Source organism: Aquarana catesbeiana, linkage group LG12 (assembly GCF_042186555.1).
Source record: "Aquarana catesbeiana isolate 2022-GZ linkage group LG12, ASM4218655v1, whole genome shotgun sequence".
Taxonomy (NCBI): Eukaryota; Metazoa; Chordata; class Amphibia; order Anura; family Ranidae; genus Aquarana; species Aquarana catesbeiana.
This window is the reverse complement of record NC_133335.1, coordinates 98,882,776-98,909,321: the sequence shown is the minus strand read 5'-3', so window position 1 is coordinate 98,909,321 and position 26,546 is coordinate 98,882,776. Positions and strand designations below refer to the sequence as shown.

The following is a 26,546-nucleotide window of genomic DNA, read 5'->3' as shown; positions in this document are numbered from 1 at the left end:
TTGGCATGTTGGCACAAAGTGCTGAAAGGTGATATAGGAAGTAAAGGATCTGTGCTAAGTGAGCAGAAGGCTTCAGTTGTGCTGTGCCAAGGTTAGCGTGACAATTTGAGGCATGCTAATCACAAAATACTCACATATTCTACATTTAAAATAGAAAGAAAAAAAAAAAAAAAGAGAGGTAAAAGATTTAACAGTGTACAGCATTTCTAGTACATACACAAAAACTAGCCGATTTCCCAAATCTCTGAGGGGAAGCAGAAAGAATACAAAGTGTCTGTGTGATGTCAATCAGATCGGTTGCCATGAATTACTGCTACCCTATTAAGGCCCAATTAAACCCTCTGGGGGCAACAAAGCACTTGCAACACTTTTTTGGAATTATATTTATATTAGAAAGTGTGGCGTTAAATTTATGAAAGCCATGCGACAAGGTTCTTCCTGCAACACAATTACATTTTGGACCTGTGACTGCAACAAATTCATTAAATATACCACCACATCTGTGATAAGAAAAGTGAAGGTATACAAGACCTCTTCTATAGTGGAGTAAATGGCGTCACGTATACACAAATATATTGTCTGAAGAAATTCAACAGATTCATAGATACCCTATTGATGGTTACACAAGTCTGTCGCAAGCAGCAACATTTGTTGCATGGACAGATTTTACAAGTGCCTATGACACTAATTCCAGGGGATGTATTTATCATTGTAATTCAGGCTGCATGTACTGTAATAATGCTTTGCAGTTTGTTTAGTTGCCAAGTGTTGCAAGAAGGGGTTAAAATACCCTGTGCTGGTAGCTCCTAGGATAGCAAGATTCCTGCTCTTGCACACATTGGCCTGGCTCTCCAGTGGTCTGACATGCCCCCATTACACACGGCTCTGGAAGCAAAGGAACCCCTATACATGACAGTTTAAAAGTGATTTTATAGAAGGAAATATATTTACAAATGTGTTATACTTACCTACTCTGTTGCGGCAAATTTGCACAGAGCAGCCCCAATCCTCTTTTTGGGTCCCCCTTTAGTGCTCCTGGCCCCTCCTTCCTGTTAAGTGCCCCCACAGCAAGCCGCTTGCTATGGGGGCACCCAAGCCAAGCTGCAGCTCCGTGTCCATTCAGACAAGGAGCTGCGGTTTGGCCCCACCCTCTCTCTTGATTGGCTGGCTGATTGATTGACCAATGGCCCCGCTGCTGTATCTCAGCCAATCAGGAGGGAGAGTCCCTGATGGCCAAGACACTCATTGACATCGTTGGATAGAGATGGGGCTCAGATAAGTATTAGAGGGGCTGCTGCACACAGGCTTTTTATCTTAATGCATTATATGCATTAAGATAAAAAAAAAAAAAAAAACCTTCTGCCTTTACAATCCCTTTAAAAGAAAACATTCCAGTCAAATGTGAAAATTTAAGGTTAAAGTGGTTGTAAAGGCAGAAGGTTTTTTATCTTGATGCATTCAGGGCAGCGGCTCCTGTGTCCTCTTCCATCATGGCGGCTTCTGGCGTGCATCTCCTCCCCTCCTCCTAGGCGTCCAATGGGATCGCCTGTCCTTTCAGTCAGTCGGGTGAAGGGTCTCAAGACCCGCTTCCTTATTGGCGGGGAGCAGGATCAGTGTTACAATAGCAAATATTAAAGCGGTTGTATAACCTTACCCTAATAAGGCTTACCTGTGGGTAAAATGAATATCTCCTAAACTGGCGCATGCGCTGTGAATGCCTGGCTGAAGGTCCGGCAGACGTTGCCGGACCTTGCTGGGAAGAAGACTCCCATGCGTATGCGCAGGAGTGACGTCATTGTGGCACCGGCCACTCACAGTGCCGGAGCCGCGAACCCGGAATGCACGCCGAGGGCAAAACGTCAGCTCCCTCACCCTGGACCGGGATCAGATAGCATCGCCTCGTTCTAAAGGTAAGCATTTCATGAGCTAGTATGCGGTGCATACTAGCTCATCATGCCTTTGCCTTACAGGTTGTTTTTTTTTCTGCGGATATACAACCGCTTTAATTAACATCCTATTTTAATGCCCGTTAGAGCCTCTGGCTCTAATCAGGTGCTTTAAAACAAAAAAACAAAAAAAAAAAATAAACACACACCCCCCCATTGGAATCCATGCATCTGGCATCCTGCAAGGGGCCGGACGCATGGACTGGGGGGCGGCGCCCGTGCACCCTTAATGAACAGGACGCCCCTGGTTGCTGACCATGTCCATCCCCTTAGGACTACAGTGTACCCATCTTCTGATGGCTACTTCCAGCAGGATAATTCATCATATCACAAAGCTCAAATTTCACCACTGGTATCTTGAATATTCACCAAATCTCAATCCAACAGAGCACCTTTGGGATGTAGTGGAACAGGAGATTTGCATCATGGATGTGCAGCCAACACCTTGTTGAATCTATGCCATGAAGAATTAAGGCAGTTCTGAAGGCAAAAGGGGGTCCAACCCAGTACTAGCATGGTGTCCCTAATAAAGTGGGCGGTGTGTGTGAGAAATGTGCATACGAATACAGGAAAGGGGGGGGGGGGGGCAGCTCTAAAGCAACTACTGTTAGGTTTAACATATATGGTGAGCTTTACAAAGCTTAGGTTGGTCACCTTCAGTCCCACCCTACAGTGATTGGGCCTGGTGGGGGTCTGCCGTCAACAGTGTTGCGTTTAGGTCAACGAAAATTCTCATCAGCTGCATGTTTTTAGTGACAAAAACCTAAAAACAAAAATAAAATTTGAATTCAATCAATTGACTAAACCTGCCAAAAAGAACAAAAAACAGGAGGGACGTTTACCCACCTGAACCTGCATTTTCCTTGGAGCTCTGCCTGTTTGTTAAAGCCCCAGCCCCTGATAAAAGCAGGCTCCCTCTGCCTGCTGCCTGGGAGTTCTGGAACAATGCCCTGCAAAGCACATGGGGAGTGAATCCCCTCCCACAAAGGTAGCCGTGCTTAGCACTGTGTAAAACATCCTCCCAAGACCAGTTCTCAGCCCTGTGCACTCCCATTTACTTCCCTATCCCCACTACAAGTTATTCCAATTTTACTCCAGTATACAATGAGTTTGGAAATTCTAGAGAAAGGCTTAAAGTGGATGTAAACCCTCTCCTATACTCAGTGAAGTGAACAGCCTCAGATGATGCAGAGATGTAATAAATCCTCCTACATATATATTTTACTTGTATATCTGCTGTCTTCAAATTTATATATTCTTTAGGAAGTGCAGAGTGTGTTAGAAATTTTTCTTCCGGTTTCAGCAGTGGGCGGGGAGTCTAGACACATGGTGTGACAGCTGATTGGAGGAAAGGCACACACTCCCCCGCCACATAGGCAGAGGAACGAAGATACTTTGTCTAAATTGGCCCTAGTATATGAATGTGAGTTAGGGACCTTAGATTGTAAGCTCCTTGAGGGTAGTGACTGATGTGAATGTACAATGTATATGTAAAGCGCTGTGTAAATTGACGGCGCTATAGTACTATAAGGCGCTCGGCTGTTATACCGGAGGAGCGGGAACGGACGTCCCCTCCCGCCGCTCTTACCGGGGCTCGGGGAGGCACAATCACAAAACCGCCGTAAGCGGCTTCGTTCCAGCCTCCTAATAGTAAACATGGAAGCGATGTCATGATGTCACTTCCCGTTTACTCGGCTGCCAATGGTGCCGGTTTTAAAAAAAATATACAGTATTCAGATTCGCCGAAAACGGCGATCTGAATATACTTTGAAATGAAAAGGAGGAATTGGGGGTCTTTTAGACCCCCGATTCCTCGATAAAGAGTACCTGTCACCACCTATTACTGTCACAGGGGATGTTTACATTCCTTGTGACAGAAATAAAAGTGATCAAAATTTTTTTTATATTTTTTAAAACACAATTTATAAATATAAAAATAAATCGCCGCGATCAGCAGAGCGAGAGCAATAATTCTAGCACTAGACCTCCTCTGTAACTCTAACCTGGTAACCATAAAAAAAAAAAAAAAATTGAAAGCGTCGCCTATGGAGATTTTTAGGTACCGTAGTTTGTTGCCATTCCAGGAGTGCATGCAATTATAAAGCGTGACATGTTTGGTATCTATTTACGTGGCGTAACATCCTTCACATTATACAAAAAAAATTGGGCTAACTTTACTGTTTGGTTTTTTTAAAATTCATGAAAGTGTCCCTTTTCCCAAAAAGTTGCATTTAAAACACCGCTGCACAGATACCGTGTGATAAAAAAATATTGCAACAATCACCATTTTATTCTCTAGATTCTCTGCTAAAAAATATATATATATATATATATATATATATATATATATATATATATATATATATATATATATATATATATATATATATATATATATATATATATATATATATATATATATATATATATATAATATTTGGGGGTCCTAAGTAATTTTCTAGCAAAAAATACAGATTTTAACTTGTAAACACCAAATGTCAAAAATAGGCTTAGTCATGAAAGGGTTAAAAATGTGATTTTTATGAACGCTTTTGAGCTAAAACTATACCACCACAAAAGCTTATGGCTCAAACAACGCTCAAACACGGAATAGCCACATTTTTCAGCATTAGAATTTTACAGCTGAAAAACTCCTTTTCAGACCCACTAGTTCTAGGGGGAAAGCTGAAAAAAGCCTATGTGTGCATAGACACAAAGGATAACACGCTGGGGAGTCTACTGGCTGCAGGAAAAAAAAAAAAAAAAAAAAAGCCTGAAGCCAAAAATAGCAACTGTAAAAACGTCCAGTGTGCATGAGGCCTTAATGCATTACAATTTAACTATAAACCCATTAGATTTTAGTAGACTAAAATGTACCGACGATGTTAGTGGACTAAAATATGATAAAAATTCAGATGACTAAAATTAAAATGGCATTTTAGTCAAAATACTGACTAAAACAAAATTTGATGTAAAAATTGACACTGGCCGCTAATGTATTGCATTGCGGGGGAGGCATGAGGAGGGTCACTTGTTCCAAATGAACAGTATTGGGTATTTATGTGGCATGCAGAATGGCATAACAGGAAGTGAGCAAAAAAAGTAAAAGCTGCCACCACCACTTACATTAGTCAGGTTGGAAAAAAAAAAAAAAAAAGGACAAGTCCATCTAGTTCAACCATAAAAAAACAAAAAACAAACAGAAAATCAATATCCAATTTGCTAGAGCAGGGGAAAAAAAATCCTTCCTGATCCCATGGAGGCAATCGGATTTTCCCTGGATCAATTTTACCTATAAAATGTTAGTACCCAGTTATATTCATTTAGGAAAGAACCCAGGCCTCTCTTAGACCCCTTTCACACTGGGTCGTTTTGCAGGCGCTATTGCGCTAAAAATAGCGCCTGCAAACGGACCTGAAACAGCCGCTGCTGTGTCTCCAGTATGAAAGCCTCAGGGCTTTCACACTGGATCGGTGCGCCAGCAGGACGCTGAAAAAAAGTCCTGCTAACAGCATCTTTGGAGCAGTGAAGGAGCGGTGTATACGCTCCTGCCCATTGAAATCAATGGGGCACTGCGGCTATACTGCCGGCAAAGTGCCTCTGCTGAGGCACTTTGTGGTTTTTCTTTCAACCCTTTCTCAGCCGCTAGCGGGGGGATAAAACCACACCGCTAGCGGCCGAATACCGCTGCTAAAACGATGGTAAAGCGCCGTTAAAATTAACGGAGCTTTACCGCCGACACACCTCTCGCCCCAGTGTGAAAGGGGCCTTAAAGCAATCTACTGAGCTGGCCAGAACCACCTCTGGAGGGAGTCTATTCCACATTCTCACAGCTCTTACTGCAAAGAAACCTTTCTGTATTTGGAGATGAAATCTTTTCCCCCAGATGTAAAGATTGCCCCCTTGACCTCTGTGTTGACCGTAAAGTGAATAACTGAAACACCAAGTTCACTATATGGACCCCTTATATATTTGTACATGTGAATCATATCCCCCCTTAATCCCCTCCTCTCAAGAGAATAAATTCAGTTCCTCATAGCTGAGCTCCTCCATGCCTCTTATCAGTTTGGTTGCCCTTCTCTGCACTTTCTCCAGTTCCCCCGATATCCTTTTTGATGTCCAAAACTGAACTGCATATTCCAGATGAGGTCTTACTAATGATTTGTACAGGGGCAAAATGAAATCTCTCTCTGGAGTCCATACCTCTCTTATACAAGAAAGGAAACCACTATAGAATGAACCTATTTTCCCTAGTATGGGTAGGGGGTTATATTCACACTCCTAGAAAAAGTAAATATACCTAAAAAATGTAACCAACAGATCAATTATTTGCCAGATTGGAACATTTAACAGGAGGGCGAGTGAAACACAAAAGAGGTCACCTGCAGCAAACCTTAAAAGGAAAAAATACCTGGTTATTGTTCGGTAGAGTGACCCCCCACAGTCACCCCAGTGATTCCCACTTCCTAACACAGATATTCCATTTGTATGTAGGAAATGGCCTTTCCTTTATCTAGTCACATGGAAATTTGGATGCATTTCCATTGTGCCCTGACCTGATCCGACCACTGTGCACCAACATGGATTTCAATGCTTACAAAACAGACCGATACAACCTGCAACCCCCCAGGCTATTAACCTGCACTTGTGGAACTTCCAGTTTTTCTTTTGTTATAATATATATATATATATATATATATATATATATATATATATATATATATATATATATATATATATATATATATATATATATATATATATATATATATATATATATATATATATATAAAAAAAACAAAAAACAACAATGGTCATTGAGAAATAGGATACAAGTTGCGTCTTAACTGTTTGAGCTAGAAAAGAAAGTCTTCTTATATTAATGATCAGTGAATCATCACAGACTTACAACTGCGTGTCTGTAGTAGATGACAATCCATAGAGAATTTGTGCAGATTGATCAAATATTCACCAAGTATTTATTGAAATGACTATTGTTCTAATTGGTAGTTCCTCCTGATCATTTACACTTGAAAAGGGATCAGTTATCTTTTAGCGTGTAATCATCCTGTGTGCTAAATGAAGACCTGTCTGCACTAAAAACCAGCTCGCAAAATTGATCGTCTACACCAGATTCTCCAGCAAGTTTGCAACACCTCAACTAAGATTACTTAGCTCAGTATGATTTTTCAATGTCAAATCTGGTCATTTAATTTAAGTGGTTGTAAACCTCAGACATGAAATATGAACAAAGCAAATCCCTCTATAGTTTGTGCTGGTCTTAAGAGCACTAAGGCAGGCCATACACTGTTCAAACCTTTGTATGGGCAGACTGAATGTACCAAGTTGTTCGATCAACTTGGGTACAACCAACATGCAGTGTTTTACCTGCAATTATTGCTAGCAGCTCCCCCACTGGGAGAAGACAATGATATGGGGGGAGAAAAAAAAAAAAAAAAAAAGCGAAACTTGTTCTGTGTCTACGGCCGGCCTTGGTGACTTGTCTGCCGCTTCGTATCTCTAGCAGCATGAGTCACTTCTCACAACTTTTCCTGACACCAAGAGAAAAAAGTTGACACGGGAGGGAGCTTCAGCTGATTGACAGCCTCAGCTCTTTTCCTGTGTAAAGGGGGATGTCCCTTCCCTCCAATCAGCTATCAGAGCTCTCCTCACCGAGCTCTGCAGAGTAAAACTTTAGCTCTCCGCCGCCTTTATTCTGAACGCTCACACAAGTTTTATAATTCAGCACTTTCAGTGGATGTAGAGAAGAAAAGACTGCAGATAAACAGATACAACTCACGTAAGAGGATTTTTCTCATCTCCTTGTATCACCTGAGGCCAAGTCACTTCAATGGGTATTATAGAAGGGTTTACAACCACTTTAAAAGTACAGAGCAAAAGGCAAGCAGAGTGGGGTTTAATTTACTAAAGCGGGAGTGCGCAAAATCAGGCTCACTTCTGCATAGAAACAAGCCTGTAACCTCAGCTTTTTTAATTAAACTTTGGCAATAAAACCTGGAAGCTGATGATTGGTTTCTATGCAGAAGTGAGCCTAATTTTGCACTCTCCAGCACTTTGTTTTTTATTTAAATAAAACGGTCAGCTCTGGTCGGGAGCCGCTGTACGAACCCCCTTGCCAGAGCAATCCGATCAGCGCTCTCTGCCATTGGCTGAGTCGGTCGGATGCTGGTTTTCCAGCCACCCGGCTTCTGTCGGACAGACCAACATACACACAGGCCGAATGTCTGACTTTTTTTTTTAACCTACCGTTTTGGTAAATAAACCCCACCGTTCTAATGCTTTTGAGAAGTGTACATTTCCATGCACTATTACAATGCCACCATATTTGTAAATTATCCATACCAAGAAAAGAAAAAACAAAAAAAACAAAAACCCACACACACACGGCAATGTATATTATTGCATGTGTTTTTAAAAAAAACAAAAACACACACACCTAAGTGTTTCGTTTTCAGGCAGAAAGCCAAGCGTTTCTACCACGATTTTGCACAGGTCAAAAAGGTCAGCAATGTAAAAAAATAAATAAATAAATAAATAAATACAAAATAAAATCAGAAAAATGCTTCAATCTACCCAAAAAGAAGCTTATGTACTTTGAGCTTCAGGTGACAAAAACGCTCAGGGGCCGTGAATGGGATTTTGCTTGTTGGATGTTTTTTCTGGCGTTTTAGGAGCTGAAAATGCTCAGGTGTGATTGCAGCCTAAAACTAAACATTTCTCTCAACAGTAGCAATTCCTGCCTGGAAACAACAACCAGCTCACTAGCAGATATGACATTTAAATAGGCTTCTGTGCCTGAATCTTCTGCAGGAAATAGATCCCTGCAGCTTTTTTAAAAAAAAAAGGCTGTATGGAACTTGCATGGTGCTTTTGCATCGCATTTTTCAGTGTGTGGGGGTGCCATTAAGAGTTAATGGCACCCCCTGTTGTGCAGCTGCATGCTGGTGCGGGAATGGGTGCAATTTACACACCCTCCCGCATATATGTGAACACAGCCTCATGAAATAAGAGCACAAAAAAAAAAAAAAGTCATCCTCTACGAGTACTGCATTTTTGGGTTTTAATACAGATCTGAACGCAGTACTCCATTTTTTTTTTTGGGGGGGGGGGGGGGGGGGGGCGACGACACAATGCATAACGATCAGCAAACCAGCACTGTGTTGAGAGCCACCAATCAAAAAAATAAGAAAATACACACACCACATTACACAGCAGTACACCAATAGACAGAGACCTACCTTCAGTATATTCTATTTACTCCCCAAGATACTAGATTCTGGTTTCACATTCAATAAATTTACCAGCAGACTCCCAACACCCCAATAGAGGAGTTATCCAAGATAATCCAACTTCAGCCTGTCAGAGAGCTCATAAAAAGGCACAAGGAAAGAATCATAGATCATGTACAGATTGAGTCATTAGGGAGCAGAAAGTTACTTAACATGCTTTGTTTTTCCATAGGCAAAAGCCAAAAACCCTTCTACTATTAACTACAGCTTAATATGTCCTGTTTCTTATAACTGCTGATGTTGGATGTGCATTTTTAACAAGTAAAAGCAGTATAAACAAGGCAATCCTGCCTGAAAAACTTCCATTACTGCAATGTTTCCAAATAGGAAACTGAAGAATAAACGTCTGGTAAGGTCCTCAGAAAGCGTATTAAAATAAGAGCACCTGCAGTGCTTTCAGAGTACGCTGGAACCAGAACGCTGGAAACAGGGCTGCCGCCCAGCTAGGGTGGCACTAAAAACGCAGGACTTTAAGCCATGTGCCTACAAAGGGCTCTGGGAGTAAATACACACTTCACCACTATACAGTTAAACAATAAATCACCTTGACCGAATAAATAAAACGCATCACCTCACTTTAAATCATAACTGCAATGCACAGAAAGGTGTGTTTTTTTTATCAACCCAATGAATCTTGAAAAACGAAAAATTGTATAGTGGTGAGGGGTAAGACCCCTTTTCAGGTTATTGGAGGTTTGTGTTTTAGTGCAGTAGACAGGAATAAAAGTAATTTACAGGCCCACTGTACAAAGGGTGTAGCGGTTAGAAGTAACAGTGCAGGGCACAAGTATACACAGCTCAATGCATACAAAGGATTCTGATTACAAATGTTTCAGCTGCTGTAGAGTTTTAACAATGGATCACCCCAAGAATAAATAAAGGGGGTCTCTAGTCTAGTCATAACTGCAATGCACAAAAGGTATTCAACATTAACCCATTAAATATTGACAAACTGATTTGAATAGAGTGCTACAGGGTAAGACCCCCTTTCAGGTTTAAGGTTGTCTGTGTCCCCAAACACACACACACACACTATTTGCCACAGAGTGCAGGGGCCAGGAGTCTGCAACTCACAGAGTGCCTACAAAAAGGACTCTGGTAATACAAACATTAAATTGCCTTAACTGGAAAAAGTGCAATAGTTCATTCTAGTCATAAAACTGCAATGCAGCCATAACATTTTTTAGCATGTACTTGATGAACCCTGCCAAGTTGAACTAGAAATCTCAATTATTAAAACAATGTTTTTTTTTTTTGTTTTTTTTAAACTTCAAATTTTAGATCTGTACACCAGGTATTTGTACACTCGGATAAATTACATACCCCAAGTGTCCACAAGTGTAAACCAACACATGCATTCCCTATAAACATCTCCAGAAACAGGTGAACATTAAACACACACACACACACACACAGTGGTTAAATAAAATAAATACGTCTGCCTCTGCCTATTCCTGTGCAGAAGCAAAAGCTGCCGATCTGGGTCTTTTACATATGTACATATAGGTGGGCTACCCATGTTTACACGAGAAGTACTACAGTCACTAGATGGCTGCCCCCATAAGTTTTCTTTAGGCTTTACTCAGAAAAGGAAGGAACTGTCCCTTATGCAGATTTCTAGAAAAAGCCTTTTCAGCATTTTCTGAAACAGGAGAGAGTGCTTTGCGTTGTGAAAACATTCCTTGTTTTGGAGGCAGGATGATGCAATCCGAGGATCCTAGACTGCCTGTGCCAAAGTATAATTACATAAAAAGAGGCAGAACTCAGAATACAGAGCTATGGCTGCTGCCAGCAGGTAACCACAAACATGTAGCCATTTCTATTTTAGATTTCTTTTCATAAAAAAAACAAATGGCATAGGAAAGAAAGTTTCTGTACTCTATTCTGAAATACAGACACCTTATCAAGGAATTCCCCAACCACAGTTCCAAAATCTGGCTAAACAGCACTTGATTTTCATTAAACACCACCATTTGGAGTAGGAAAAACAGACTCATGTGACAGGGTGAACCAACTGGATTTCTTCTTTTAGGGGCTACCTTACGTCTACAGAGGTCCACACCTATTTTTCTTCAGAAAAGACCACTTTTGGCTGTAATTATTATTATTATTATTTTTTTTTTTATCAACAGTTGCAACTTTCAACATTTTATTCCAGATAAATGGACCTGAAAACCTTTCCTAAGGCACAGAGTTTGAAAAGTACATGAGCAAATTTATTTTTTTTGCCAAAATTGAGAACGTCCAAATTGACATTCTTACTAAGGCCTGCTAAGGAGTAGGAGCTACCTACAGCCCAAAAAATACTGATCTGACATGCCTAAAGTCGACCATTAGTACTTATCCATGGGAGATACGCAAAAGTAGGTTGTCTGTTTAATTTTAGATTTTGCCTGATCCCCAGGTCTATGGGCACCAGCTGACTGCACCAGACACCCCTAGCTGAAAAAAAATAGACATGTTGGATATTATCAGCAACTGCCCCAAAAAGAAGATGCAAGTGTCGCTGTGCTTTCTCTGCCTATATCACAAGAATAAAAAGTGTGCATTTGGGTTATCTGACCATGTATTTAAAAGCAGTATGAAATCTTCAGGTTAATGGATTGTGCCTGGAAACCTTTGAGAATGAAAGATTCCAATAAATAATATATATGTGAATGAGAGACTCAAGTTTGTAATACCTCCAAAATGATTGCATTAAAAAAAGGAAAAAGTTGTATGGGACAATTTATCATATAGATAACATCTTTATTACACAACACACGCACATTTTACCATGGTGAGATTTTCAGGGTACAAATATAGATCATAGTCGATACAACCGTTAAAAAAATTGTATCAAATTATTTTGAATAGGAATGAGATGTAGGAACCTATAACTCCCTTGTATTATTGCTGTACTCAGCATTTTGATACCATCTTAGCAGTTGCATTGAAGAGAATTCTAGATTAATACCCTGGAGTCCCACTATGTTATACTATGTGTGGTTTATGCCTTCAAAAATTACTATTCCTAAAAAGTAGTTATGTTACCATTACCTAGATAACTTATCCTGCATTTTAACCATTTCTGCAAACAGGTATCCAAATAAATGTATTACACGGATCAACAGACAACAGTTACTTTTGTCTACTTTCACTACTAGCCATATCAAATTCATGATTAGCTTCAATGATGATAGCAGTGGTGCCGTTAAGGAAGTAAGGCTGAGTAAGCACGTTTATTAGCACATCAAAGGAAACACCACTTCTAGGCCTAAAGGGTAAGCCTGCTATTGTACGTTCATCACCTAGTTCTTCCTGTTAAGACCTCCACTAGAGCCCTAGTTTGCTCAAGCCCTTGTTCAGGCTGAAGGCCCAACCAAAAGGGTTCAGGACAGCAGTTGATACATTTTAAAGAGAAGGAACAATGACAAGTATTTATTTAAAGCATATCTAAATCCAAAAACATCCCCCCGCCCTCAATATTTTGGCTACAGTACAAAATTCTTCTCAATTTTTATATTTTTCTCCTCACTTTCAGTCCCAGTGACAATAGTCTCAAGGATACAGAGAAAAAAAAAAATCTCCCCTTGGGGATACAGGCAGCAATAAAGAGAGGTTCTGACCCGTCCACACAAAAACTAATTAAATTCACTTTAATAAATTTCCATTACTGTATCAAAGCCTTTGTGGCACAAGATTTGCTATAGTGTCCACCTGTAGAATGCCTAATCTGATCGAAAACAGAATTGTGCTTATATAAAAGCTGCCTGCTCAGTTCAATGGGTAAATTTGGATTGGTTGGTCCCCAAATAGCCTGTGATTCTCTAATGTACAATAACTGTATCAATGGGTCGAAGTCGTTGCAAAAAAACAAAAAAAAACAAAAACAGAAAACCAAGTTCGAAGATTTTAAACATTTAGGGCTTATTCACACCATGTCACTTGAGCTGCATTTTTCTGCATACCTGCGAATGTTTATGGTGTGAACATGGCATATAGAAAACAATTGGTGGTGGTGTACTGAAAAACTCAATGGACACGGAACGAACAAGGCCACAGTGCTTCAAATTAATATTTTGCAAAAAGACTAAATACTCTTTATTGCAACATGAGTTATAAAAAGATGCACATATTTGGGACCCATTGGGTTCATTCCTTGGGTCTTGTATAACTCCTTCACAATTGCTTTTACATTTGTGTTGGTTTTCTATCCCTTAAAATGAACTTTAGAAAGAGGCATAAGCCAGAATACATGAAGATCTGCCAAGGCAGCTTGAAGAGATCATGAAGTTTGGTTGTTGCACTGGTTAGCAAAAACAAATGGAAAAAAAAAAAAAAAAACACAACCTTTGATAAAACCTAAGCAGTAATGTGTTCTTGTACAGTTCACCTTGATCCCTACACAGCTGCAAATGTGTTATTTGTTATAAATTGGTATCCCAGCAATTTCATAACAGATCACGTGCCTCCTATGTCAGCAAGGGTAATGCAGATTTCCAGGCAGATAAGAGCGCTCCTAAATCAACAGTACAATCTCAAGCTTTGCCACTTCCCATATCTCTACAAACACTTCTGAGATGAAGATTTTCTGAACTGGAACATCAAAGGCTTCAATTAGACACCAAATGTTTAAAACTATTGTAGACCCTATAATACTTATCAAGACGGTTTACAACCGAGTCTTAAATTACTGAAAGACAAAATGTGTAACTAGCAACCTGCATCCACTCCTTCCACTCCTGGTTTCAATCTGTTGATGTCTTCTAAACCAAAAAGCTAAAGTTTAACTATTTTTTTTTTTTTTTTTTTTTTTTTTTTTTAGAAAAAGTATATTGTATATACACTTTTTTCTACGGAGAGAAGAGAAAGTATTTTTCAAATATCCTGTTGTGTTGGATGACTGTAAATTGCTGGTAAACTGGACACCAAATCATTCATTGACTGCAGTTATAGTGATCTATAAAGATTTTCATGACATAGCCTTATTAATATGGAGAAGAATAGCACAATTTAAAACATATTGCACCAAACCCAAGACTGACAAACACTTTTACAAAACTGGTCATTTTTAGATTTTAGAAAGCAAGTCACTTAAATCCAGCATTGCAAAGCAGAAAACACACCTTTTAAATTATTTCACACCCGATTCCTTTAAAATGGGTCAATACTTTCCTATTACCAAATATCCAAAATGGCTTAATTCGTGATAGTCAAGTTAGGCATTTCAGAAATCAAATCTAAAGTACTCAGTGGTAACACAATCCCAGCGTAAGCAATGAACAAATCATGTAAAGGACAATCGGAGCTAGACAATTACATTCATTATAACAAGTCTTTCAGCCTTGACTCGGGAAGAAAGAACGACTTGTTACTATCAGAGATAGATGAAAAGAAGAAACTTCAATGATTAAACCACTAGATACATTTCAGAATCGTGCTATATGTATGATACAGGTGAAATTATACAAAAACAGTAGAACTGCAAAATCCTGCAAGTTATATTTAAGTGTTTCAAGGTTGAAAGAACCTACAATAAATGCATGGCACTTTGCATGGGGTTAAGGTAATTCACAAAGTCATTTTAAAACTTTTCATTCAATACATTGATTTTTTTTTTTTTTTTTTACACTAAAAATGTTCAAAGTATGGTTTGAAAGGGCTATCTTTAGCTCTAAAAAAGGAGAGACATTAGGAAAAATGCATGAGGAAAAAAAAAATAAAAAATAAAAAACCCACCACACACGGATGGACACTATACAGTTTATGGCTTCAAAACTGATCAGTTAAACATATGATGGTATTAGCCAAGAGCCTAACCACAGCCATATAGCTCAATTATTCTCAGGGGCAATAATTCCATTTGCTCAGATGACTTGCTTACCTATTCTGAAGATAAGCCAATGAAATACTGCAGAATGTTGCAAATATTACAAATTGTCATAAATGTAATCCAGGAGTATGGCCACAACCAAAACAAATATCAGCACCCAAAACATGCTACAACCAAGTCTACAGTTCGATCTATTCTACAATGAAAACCAAGTGTTAAATTTTGCCACCATAAATCTAAACCAGTGTGAGGTCAGAAGCAACAGATATAATAGACCTACCCGTGATATCAAACCAAATGGATACCGGGGTTCTGATTGACTTTGCTATTCCGATATTAAAAAGCATGGCTCCAGTTACAAGTGGTAAAAGAGAAGGATCCTTGAAGAAAGACACAGAATGCTCACATTTCAATGTTTACAGACTTAAAGTGGCAATCCCGGGTCTTAATATATCCATCATTGCAAGTAGTGCAGAGACTTGTATGCTCACCTGCATTGGAAATGACAGTCCAATGTCTGCCTGTACAATAGCCAAGCAACAGTATGGGCACCCTCATTTCTGTGATCCAATTGTTAAACTGCAATTCCCATGTTCATTAGTCTACTTAACCTCTTCATGATCTTTTTTGGAGCATTTGGAAAGCAGAGCATTATGGGATTCTGGAAAAACTGTTAATGCAGTAAAACGGACAAATTGGAGCACTACAGCATAAACGTTCAGCTACAAAGTTCTGGCTGCTATGATTTTTAAATAGCTTTTTCCCTGGTTTCTCTGTTTCTGGCTGGCCGACTCCTATGGCATCATTCTCAAAATCCCCTTACAACACAACACATTTAATGCTCATTTAACGTATGCCATCCTTGTATTCTTTCTAGATATTAAGTGTCGGTAATCAAGGGGAATCCCATAAAAGTATGCATGCACTGTGGTAACTATCAGTTCACCAGACACTACCCATTTTAGAACACATGATTTATATCACAACAGTAACATCATTAATGTAAGGAAATGGGGGGAAAAAAAAAAAAAAAAAAAAAGAAAAAAAAGTGTTTTTAGGTTTATTTTACCACAGAAAAAAAATGGCTGCCAAGTGTACTAAAGACATCTGACAAAAAGAAAGAACATGATTGTACCACAATTGGATTTTACTATTCTTGAAATGACTACCAAGCACGTCGTAGCAGGTATAAGCAACACAACCAGGAAAACTTGTAAAAGTCTGTTGTGCATGTACGAAAATACAACTGCATGAATAAACCTTGAACTCTCAATCCTCAAGATAATTCTTAGGGCTTGTTCCCACTAGATGCATTGTTCTGGATTTTGCACTGAAAGTAATATGCCCTGAAGTCAGAAAATACATAGTCTCCTATATAGGAAATTCACACCAACCTTCAGTGTGTTCACTGCCATTGTTCCAATCAAGTCTACTGTATGAGGTTCTTCAAAAAAATGCAATGTGGTGAAAACAACACACCAATTACTTTCACACAGACCTATTAAGGCCAAGCCATGCATTTTCACAATGATATAGAAATAATTTTTATTATAAAAAGAAAATGGGAAATACATCTTTTTTTGCAACATGGATGCATTATTGATTCAGTCAACTCTGAAGCTTGACAAAATATAGAAATCTGGCACCTAACTGCAACCAGTCCTCTAGTGATATGGAGTATTCTTCCATTAAACAAAATTAATCTTGGCCAAATTACATTCTCACTTCTAACAGCTGATCTGCTGTCATCAAATTTTTAAATAAAAGGTTTCAAAATTTGTAGCAGTACCATAAATCACTAGACAGCAAAGATTTCCTTCTTAGCTATGTTGAAGAATTTACAAAACTGTAGGTGAAACGTTACTGAGGAGGATGAAACCATTAAAAGATATATTTTAGATATTAGATAATTATTATGTTAATGATAGCTACTGGTCAATATGTCTCCCAACTGCCTTTATGCGTAAAAAGAAATAAAATGAAAACTAGTAAAAACAACAGTATAAATAAAATGTCAGATTTAAAAAAACAAAAAACAAAAAAAAAAAACCTAGGGAAACTTGTCAGTACAGTGGGGGGGGGGGGGTTTCACTCGACTTGTTCTGTCTTTTGCCACAGGAACAAAGTGAAAAAGACAGACAGATTTTCCAGTGGTCACCAGAACAGGAGGTGGGGGTAAATCTGCCAGTTAGATAGCTGTCACTGGAACAATTGCCCTAAGGGATAGTTTTTTTTTATTATTATTATTCAGGATTTATATAGCGCCAACAGTTTACGCAGCGCTTTACAATATAAGAGGGAGACAATACAGTTATAATACAATAAAATACAAGAAAATTAAGAGGGCCCTGCTCAGAAGAGCTTACAATCTAATAAGTTTACATCTGTGTTAGCCCCCCTGCTTGGATTGTACTTCAGAGGGTGTTTGAGAGGTGAGGCGGCATTAGGTCGCTTCCTTAAATGCTCCTTTGAACCCCTAAAAACCTGCACCACAACCACTTCTAATATCTCTGCTTGAACGCTCTACTCTTCCACTATAATTTCCAATATCGCAAGCAGGGCTCTTGTCTTCCACTATAACTTTGAATGTCGCAACCTGAACTCTCCACTCTTACTAGAACTTCATATCGCTACATGCACTCTTCACCCTTACCACCAACTTAATACCTCTACCTGAATTCTCCACACTTCTATTATTACGTCGAACCCCAACCACAGCACTACCTGCCTGGAGTGTATGTTCTCCGTGTGGGTTTCCTTCATGTACTCCGGTTTCCTCCCACACTCCAAAGACATGCTGGTAGATACATTGGCTCCTGTCTAAATTGGTCCTAGTATAATTTATGAATATGAGTTGGGGCCTTGAGGGCAGGGACTGATGTGAATGTACAATATTAGGTGTAAAGTACTGCATAAATTGACATCGCTATACAAGAACCTGTAATGAATAATCTATACCCAACTCTCCACTCTTCCACCAACTTCTAAAGTATCTAAATAAATTCCTCAAAAAAAAAACAAAAAAAAAACAAAAAAAAAAAAAAAAAACAAAACAAAAAAAAAACCTTTATTTTCATTGAGATCCCTCTGTTACCATTCCAATGTAGCAACAGAATCAGGCTTGGGGTACTTTTGGTAAGTGGAAACCCCTCTAGTATAAGCTACAGCCAGAAAAAAAAAAAAAAAAAAACAAACACACACACACCACTGAGCAGTACTCCGTAACATTAAAGTCCTGCTTGTAAAAGAACAGTGTATAATTACCCGTCCAGCTGCCTGCATCAATTTTGCTCTCAACCAATGCCAAACACTCCTCTGTTTTGAAAGTATTGGTCGGTCAAGTATCTGGTTTCCCACTGCACCTTATAGTCCTCCTCACTGATCCCAATGTCACTGTGTCCTGTAGTGATGGGGGCCACAAACACACAACACTGACCACTTAGGGGGAATAGACACCACTGACCAAACATTTAGAGCCCTTTCACACTGAGCCACACCAGGTGTCAGCGGTAAAGCGCTGCTAGGTTTAGCTGCACTTTTCGTCCGCTAACAGCCGAGATAAGTGTTAATAGTGCTGGAAAAGCGCATCTGCCAAAGCGCTTTGCGGGTGCTTAGTCAGCGGTGCTCATTCATTACAATAGGCAGGAGCGGTGTATACACCGCTTCTCCACCGCCCTTAAGATGCTGCTTGCAGGACTTTTTCTAACGTCCTGCAAGCACACCACCCAGTGTGAAAGCACACCGCCTCTCACACTGGGGCTGCAGGGGAGGCGTTTTTTCAGGTGCTATTTTTAGCCCAAAAGTGCCTGAAAAATGCCCCAGTGTGAAATGGGTCTTATGAGGGCATTATTGTTGACATTACACTGCAAGCTATACCATGCATTACATAGACCTAAGCCCTGCATTCTTGATTGATGCACTGCATATGCTTGTTGTAAACTACATATTCCTGGCTGCAGCATTGTATACATTATGTTTCACCTAACAAAGCTCTGACCACACTTTATTGCTCAACAGTTGCTGGCTTTATTGAATAAGTTCTTGCAAAACAAAGGTTTAGCTTTATGCACACCGAAAAGCATATGTTATGGGGGAATTTAATTTTTTTTTTCATAACCATCTCTTGCCTGCAGTTTGTGTCTGACATGGTCACTCAGTAATTAAGGACACTGATAAGGACTGTAGCATGTGCAAGCATTGTATACAGCTAATAGACACAACCTGGCTATGCCCATCAACCCTTCTCCCTCCAAGACCTCTCCAATCTACTTCTGTGCCTATTCCACCAGCCTGACCCCTGCACTGTCCATTTCACCAGCCTGACCTCTGAACTATCCATATTATTCAGTCCCTCTCCATAGCTTTTTCTCTCCGCTCAGTATATTCTCTTTGCGTTTTCTTTCCATACATGCCTGTTTGGACTTTGTAATCTGTGCAGAGCTGATAGGAGTCTCGTGCCCAGCTATAGATTAGTAGGAAAATAAAGTATTCCAATAAGGCTGATAAAATTAAATTTCACAGTTTGTGTTATACTGCAGTGCTTGACTACAGAATGTACAGCTACGTGGCACATGTTCTATAGAGAAAACAGTTGAGAGCAATGCCAACTTAAACTGGTTCTAAAGCGAGTGTATTTTTACTTAATGCATTTTCTACATAAGACAAAAACACACCCCACACTCCCACTACTTGTCCACGCCCTCCCCCAAAACACTTACCTGGTTCCTCTCACCAATCCAGCGCAGTCCCGCTCTGCAGTGGCTGCAGTGGAAGATATTGGCTCCTGCCAGCCAAACTCCTGTAGGTAGGGAGCGGAGGGGTGTGGCTTAGTGGCACTATGTGCATCTATGGAGCCTGGCTCGGAAGCGTGCCCACACGAGTGCCCCCTTAACACGTGGCTTACTGAGGGGCATTCAGAGGAACGAGGAGCAGGCTCCAGAAGAGGTGGTAAGGGACCACTCTTAACCACTTGCTGCAAAATCACATACCTGTATGCCATTTTGCTTCACGTGGTTGTACGGGGGTGATGCCTGCAGCTGCAGACATCATCCCGGTACTTTTTTTTTTTTTTTTTTTTTTTTTAGACAGTTGACTTTATGATAGCCATCAATGCAGCCAATTAGCCGTGCAACCGTTATCACAAGCAGCGGGAGAGGAAGTCGTCCCCCCTCTCTGCCCAGACTATCTTATCCGAGCAGCCGGCACGTCCATCGGCTGCCCAAAGCCGGAATCAGGTTTGAGCGGGTCTCAGGTCTAGAAACCCTGAAAGTGATGTAATTTCCTGCTTTTAATTGCACAGGGGGGATTTGGGGGTCTTAAAGACCCCAGATCCCTCCAAAAAAATACCTGACACCTGATTATTGTGGTCACAAGGGATGTTTACATCCCTTGTGACAGTAATAAAAGGCGTCCAAAAGACTTGCATACGCAAGTCACGGCCGCAAATGTAAACAGTGTTTAAACCACATTGAGGCATCGCCACGATCGTTAGAGTAAGAGCACTAATTCTCGCACTAGAACTCTAAACTGGTAAAAAAAAAAAAAAAAAAAAAAAAGTAAAGCATCACTTAGGAGATTAAGTACCGTAGTTTGTCACCATTCCATGTGTTCGCTATTTTAACATCTTTCACATTATAAAAAAATAAATAAAAAATTGGGCTAACTTTACGATTTTGTTTGACTTTTTTTAACCCCAAAAATTGCGTTTGAAAGACCGCTGCGTAAATACAGTGTGCCAGAAAATATTGCAATGACACCAGTTTATTCTCTAGGGTGTCTGTTGGGGATTCTAATTCATTTTCAAGCAAAAAAATACTTATTTTAACTTGTAAGCAACAAGTGTCAGAAAAAGGCCGGGTCTTCAAATGGTAAAAAACAAAAAAACAAAAAAAAAAAAAAAAACCCCCACACACACCCACCAGACCCAAAAATACATACCACTATATAGCACTTTACAATCATTTTAAACTGAAAAAGGTATCTCCCCCCCCCAATAGTTTGGTTAGAGTAAGGGAAGGTTGTCCATTCTTTTGTCACTTGTGTCCCATTGGGCAGATTCCCTTCACTTCCTGTTCCACAGCAAAAAAAAGGATGCGAGAAAAACCCTCTTCCCTTGAAAGTAAGGGATTCCTTCGTCACCAAGATCACTGAAACTAGGGCACCCATTGGAAGATTTCCTCTCTATTACTGTTCTGTGACAAACCAAAATTAGTGTGTTTTTTTTTCCTCCCACTTTTCGATAACAGTGGTCATCAGTACAAATGGAGGATGAATCACTCACAGACCGGAGGGGGGACTGTGTGCATTGTGGAAGTCAATTGGAGAGCATGTAGCGTGCGTTTTTCATGTGCTGCAAATGCATGGGAATGGAGACCCACCCTCTTGGCCTAGCTACAACTGGGAAAGGACAGGCTTCTCTCACATCTCATTCAAGAAAATTCACAGTGAAAAAAAAATAAAAAGCATAGGAGTGAAGCCAGCCTCAATGCAAAGTTCTTCTCCATAGTATATTTGGATTCCTTAAAAACTATGCAATTCCTGAATCAATTTTTTTTTTTTTTTTTTTGTGCATTTGGCATCATGCACCACCATTTTCCTTAATTAAGTGGAACTCAAGTCCCCATTCGTTTGGCTCCATCCCCCCCCATGTCACCATTGTTATTAGGACACATGTGCAGATGTGTCAAAGGGCTTTTCCCCCGACCTTTGGGTACTTGCAGAGTGCTTCGGCACAAATCAGGAGATTTCTGCGCATGCACAGAGTAAAGTTTTGGAAATTCTGCAACAGCCATTTTTTGCACATATGCAGTTATGCTAAAAAAAAACCTGTGCATACAAAAGATGTGCCACAGGGCTCTGTTGGGACCCAGAGACCTGTGGCACATCTGCATATGCACAAAATCCAAAATGCTTACCTAGGAGAAGAAAGAAATGCTGCCTTGCATTACAAAAAAAAAAATTAAATAAAAATAAAATGAATGTCCATATGTGAGCAAGGGTCGAGAGGGGTTGTGTCAGTGAAGGCAAAATTGCATTTTAGGGGGAAGGTTTGCGTTAAGGAAATCATTTTTACGGTTGCAAAGTAACATCACTTCCTGTTCAGGCTGACAACACTAAGCTGCTGCCTTGCAGGGAGCAGCACCATTGTCAGTCTGCCTTGTGCATTCCTTCAGTTTACAGCTGGGCTGCCTGCAAGTGGAAAACACAGACCTGATAGGAAGCCCAAACAGCCAAATCAGGGGTCTCTAAACTTTTCAACATGAGGGTCACAATGTATATTTTCCAAAAATTCAGGAGGAAAAAAAAATCCCCCATCAGAGCTCCCCTTGCTTCAGGATCCCCATTAGGGTTTACCCTTACACCAGAACCCCCCCAATTACAAAAGGGTCCCCATCAAGGTTCCCTCCGTACATCAGGATACACGTCGTTCTCCTTACGTTCCCCCAGAGCAGGCACTGCAGATTGCCAATGCTGCTGCTTATTTGCTAGGCAGCATCCTAATGCCATCAGCTTAAGAAATCTATATACAGTGAGGCATGATGTCAAACATACTAAAAATAGATTTTTGGTTTACATACAAATAATTTTGCAATTACAGAATATTTGAACAAGAACCTCATAATTTTCCCCTCTAAGGTAAGCAGCCTCTACTTTTAACTACACGTCCACCTGACCTCGCTCAGATGGCTATTCCTGTATATGCATTGCATGACACTGAACAGAAGGGCACAACAATAAACTAAATCTCTATGAAGATAAAAACATCCTATTCAATAGTAGAACTCGGAAGTCAAAATGGAGTCAAATATTTCAAATATGCATAAGTCAAAACATACAAACTAAACCAAGGCCTTGCTGAATACCAGAGTACAGCATGTCGCCTTAATAGTGCACATTTTTTAATCTTCAAAAACACTGTTCAAAAACCATTACATTTCATAGAAAATCAATTAAATAAATCCATGAAAAAAACAAAATTAAAAAACCCTACACTGACCAAGAGAAGAACACTTTAGAATTAGCCACAGCAGTAATTATGCAATAGGCAAAGCAAGCAGACGATTTACATAAGACTAAAATCTTGGGGAAAAATAAATGAAGTTAAAAACATTAAAAACACGGGAGGTGACCAATAACACAAAGAACAAAACACAACCCATCTTCCAATAGCAATGAACTAGATGTGCAATGGGCACGGAACCCCTTTTGGTCATTTCCTGTGTTAATGTATACCATATGTTATTGTGTGCGATTATAGCCAGATATGCACCATCAACAAGCTTGAAAAAATGCATCGTGTGTCAACATGAAGCATTGGAAGTCATCTTGCAAAGCTTTTGCTGCACACTTTAGTCATGAAAAAATCTACTATACATTAATGGGACCACTCCCAGGCGTTTGATAACCGTTTACCAGCAACCCCCCGCATAACAAATGCATCAAATTCATGAAAAACAGTAGCCATCTGTATCAGAACACTTCCCCCCAGCACTTCTTAACCTTTCTGGATTGGAAGAGCTTTAAAAACAGGACTTCCAGCCATTACCAAGTACTGCAGTTTTTGCAGTGTTGCAGGATGGGTTAGTGCTATATGAATAAATGATAATTCCTCTCAAGCCAGCAAGAAAATAACCTTACAGACTGCACAAAACTACATCTAACATGCCATTTGCTTACAGCTAATTAGGCTCCAAGGAATTGACTTCCCTTTCAAACTAATGTTAGGGGAAATTAAAAAAAATAAGATAAAACATAAAAACTGCATTCAAAAAGATCACAATGCTCCAAGATAGACATAGTAATATCTACACAACTTTCATAACTAGAAGGTAGCTGCTAAACATTGATGCACGAAGGAAGACAAACTTTAAAAAAGTATTGGGGAGGGGAGTGGGCCCAGTGCCAGATCTTTTTCATAAGCAAATACACAGCACAATTGTTTTATTCATAATCCCCAAGTTAAACAAGTCGCAAAATGTTGGCAGAAAAGAAAAATATTGCTCATCTGTGGAAAGGGCTAAAATAAATAGAGAGAGAGAGGAGAAATAGATACAGATGTGCCGACCATAGAGTGCTTGGGGTGGTAGTGGGGGAATAATTGGGGGTTAAAGCTTACCTTCCGTTAACCAGGCTTCCTGGAATTGGCTTAAATCCTGGAAGAGATCTGAAAGAAGAGAAGACTGTGAATCTATAGCCCATTACTCAAAGACTACAGATTTATTTTATCAATGCATTTTGTAGGTCTCATTTGTACATTTGGAATTACTACAGGAGGTAGGTAGGCTGCAACCAGCTCAGAACGTGTACAACTCTATGGGCAAGCAAAATATCATTAGTAATAACTACACAGGTAGCCAGCATCCTGCAACCAGCTATGAGTGTGTAGAAAGGACAAGCAAAATAGCACCAGTAACTACTACAGAGGAGGGCAACATCCTGCAAATGTCAACCAGCTCTTATGGGCAAACAAAATGTCACTTTTATAGAAGTCTACAAATCCTGTGTCACTTCGCATCCCCTGAACAGCAATGAATAGAAGAATAATTCACTGTGCAGGTGTAGCTGTGAAATCCAATGTGGGAACTAAAATCAATGCACCCCATTCAGGATCCTTCACTGTAACCAACCAAGGTCCAGTCCACGGTGTGTATTGCTACAAACTGATCTGTTTTTTACTATATGTATATGGCCCCTTCTAGGCTTGCTCTAGTAAAATAAAAAACTAGAAAAAAGTAAATTCATATTCAAAAAGGACCATTTTCAATGCAGAGCAGCATCCACTTCTAGCAAGAAGGGAATTGTATTTTTGGTTTAATAGAAGTTGTGTGTGTACATATAGTTTTTTTATAATACACACACACAATTCTAGTTGTGAGGAATTACATTTTTAATACTTTGTGACCAGACAGGATTACAGGTATATTCCTAGCTGTGGTTCTCAAATAGACTTCCATAAAGCATGAAAAAAAAAAAAAATAAAATATATATACACACACTTATTTTCTTCATGTTAGAGTGTGAATCTATAAAAACACCATAAACATTGTTGTCTATCATACATCCAATGTCTAGGAGGGTGGACAGCACATTCGCTACCATGCATGTTCTCAAACAAAAAAAACACCTAAATAGATCAAATACAAGATTCTACAAAAATAAAATACATATGCTCACATTGCTGTAGTGCCCAAAAAATAAATTTAAAATTATGTGAGATAGATAGATAGATAGATAGATAGATAGATAGATAGATAGATAGATAGACACACCTGATAAAAAATCATGAATATCTATCCATCTCTTTTTTCTTGATACATACACACAAGACATATGTTAGCCCCTGTATCCTTGTGTGGGTAGGTAGGAGGATAGTGGGTGGGTGGTTAGTGCATTACCTTCGGATTCTTGCGGCGGTAGATCTGCGTCCATGAATTTCCTCTTGCCTCCTATGTAGTATCTGTCTACGTCTCCATGTCTCTGAGGATTCTAAGAAAAGATTGAAGTAGAAATGTGAGTATAAAAGAAGTAGTGGTGAGGAGAGGGTGATGTGGAAGGAGAGGAGGGATGGAGGTGCAGCATACTAGGAGGACTCACATTAGTCAGGGTGTAGGGCACTTGCTGGTCCAGGTATCCTCTCATCCTATGCTCCATTTGGTTATGTGTGTGTTGTCATGGAGGACTGGTCTGTAAGGACAGGAAAGGGGGGAGATGAATGGAGAAGACAAACATGCATACATAATGAGGCCCATTGAGAAAAATGCAGAGGGGTGGGGGGAGGGGAGGGGAGAGGAGGAGGAGGAGGGGGGGGTTGAAGGCTCCAGCACTCAGTATGTCCCAGGTGAGGAGGAGTTGCTGCAAGTTGTGGAAAGTTAGTTGCATGTAATGCAGCAGCAGAGGGGAGACTCCCCGGAGACATGTGGTAGTTGTACGGCCCCCTCCCCCCGTCCCCGGTACCGGAGTCCCCTCACCTCGGCGGGTATGTGCGCTGTGAGAGCGGAGTGATATTCCCGGGGAGGGCGGAGGAGGAGGAGGAGGGGGAGCCCCCGGGTCAGACTGACTTGTTTTTCTCGCTGTGATTGGAGGCTCTCCTCTCTCATGCTCTCACATTTCCCCCTTCTCTCCCTTTTGTTTCATTGACTTTTTTGTGAATGAAAGCCAGGCTGAGCCGTCCCGTCCAATGGGGGAGCTCCGACCACGCCCCGCCAGCGGAAGGAGGAGGGGAGGGCACGGCGGCCAATCAGGGGCGGGGCTGGACAAGGTTTCATTGAGAAGTCTGGCACCCATTCATAAATCCGAGGAGAGAACAGAGCGGACTTCATTCATGGAGGAGGAGGGGAAGAGGGAGAGGAGAGGAGAGAGGAGGGGGGAGGAGGACACAGACACGGCTCTCTGCACAACTTCACACATGGGAGACAAGCAAAGTACACCCCACTGAGGGACAGGGTACCTACCACCACCTACCCCCCTCTACAAAGT

At 40.2% G+C, this 26,546-nt stretch overlaps 1 protein-coding gene across 2 annotated transcripts in view; it reads right to left on the bottom strand.

Annotated features, from left to right (window-relative positions):
- Positions 1–26,260, bottom strand: part of ETV4 (ETS variant transcription factor 4) — an 80,929-nt gene extending 54,669 nt beyond the window's left edge. Inside the window, exons 1-4 of one of the 2 annotated variants that reach the window (XM_073608224.1) lie at positions 26,129–26,260; positions 25,665–25,754; positions 25,466–25,556; positions 24,187–24,234 (exon numbers count right to left, since the gene is read on the bottom strand). In XM_073608224.1, coding sequence (XP_073464325.1) covers positions 24,187–24,234; positions 25,466–25,556; positions 25,665–25,721 — 196 coding nt within the window. In that variant the 5' untranslated portion in view covers positions 25,722–25,754; positions 26,129–26,260. Of the gene's footprint in view, positions 1–24,186; positions 24,235–25,465; positions 25,557–25,664; positions 25,755–26,038 lie in introns of both variants that reach the window. The other variant, XM_073608223.1, reaches the window with a different exon arrangement.
- Between the last annotated feature and the right edge of the window lie 286 nt (positions 26,261–26,546).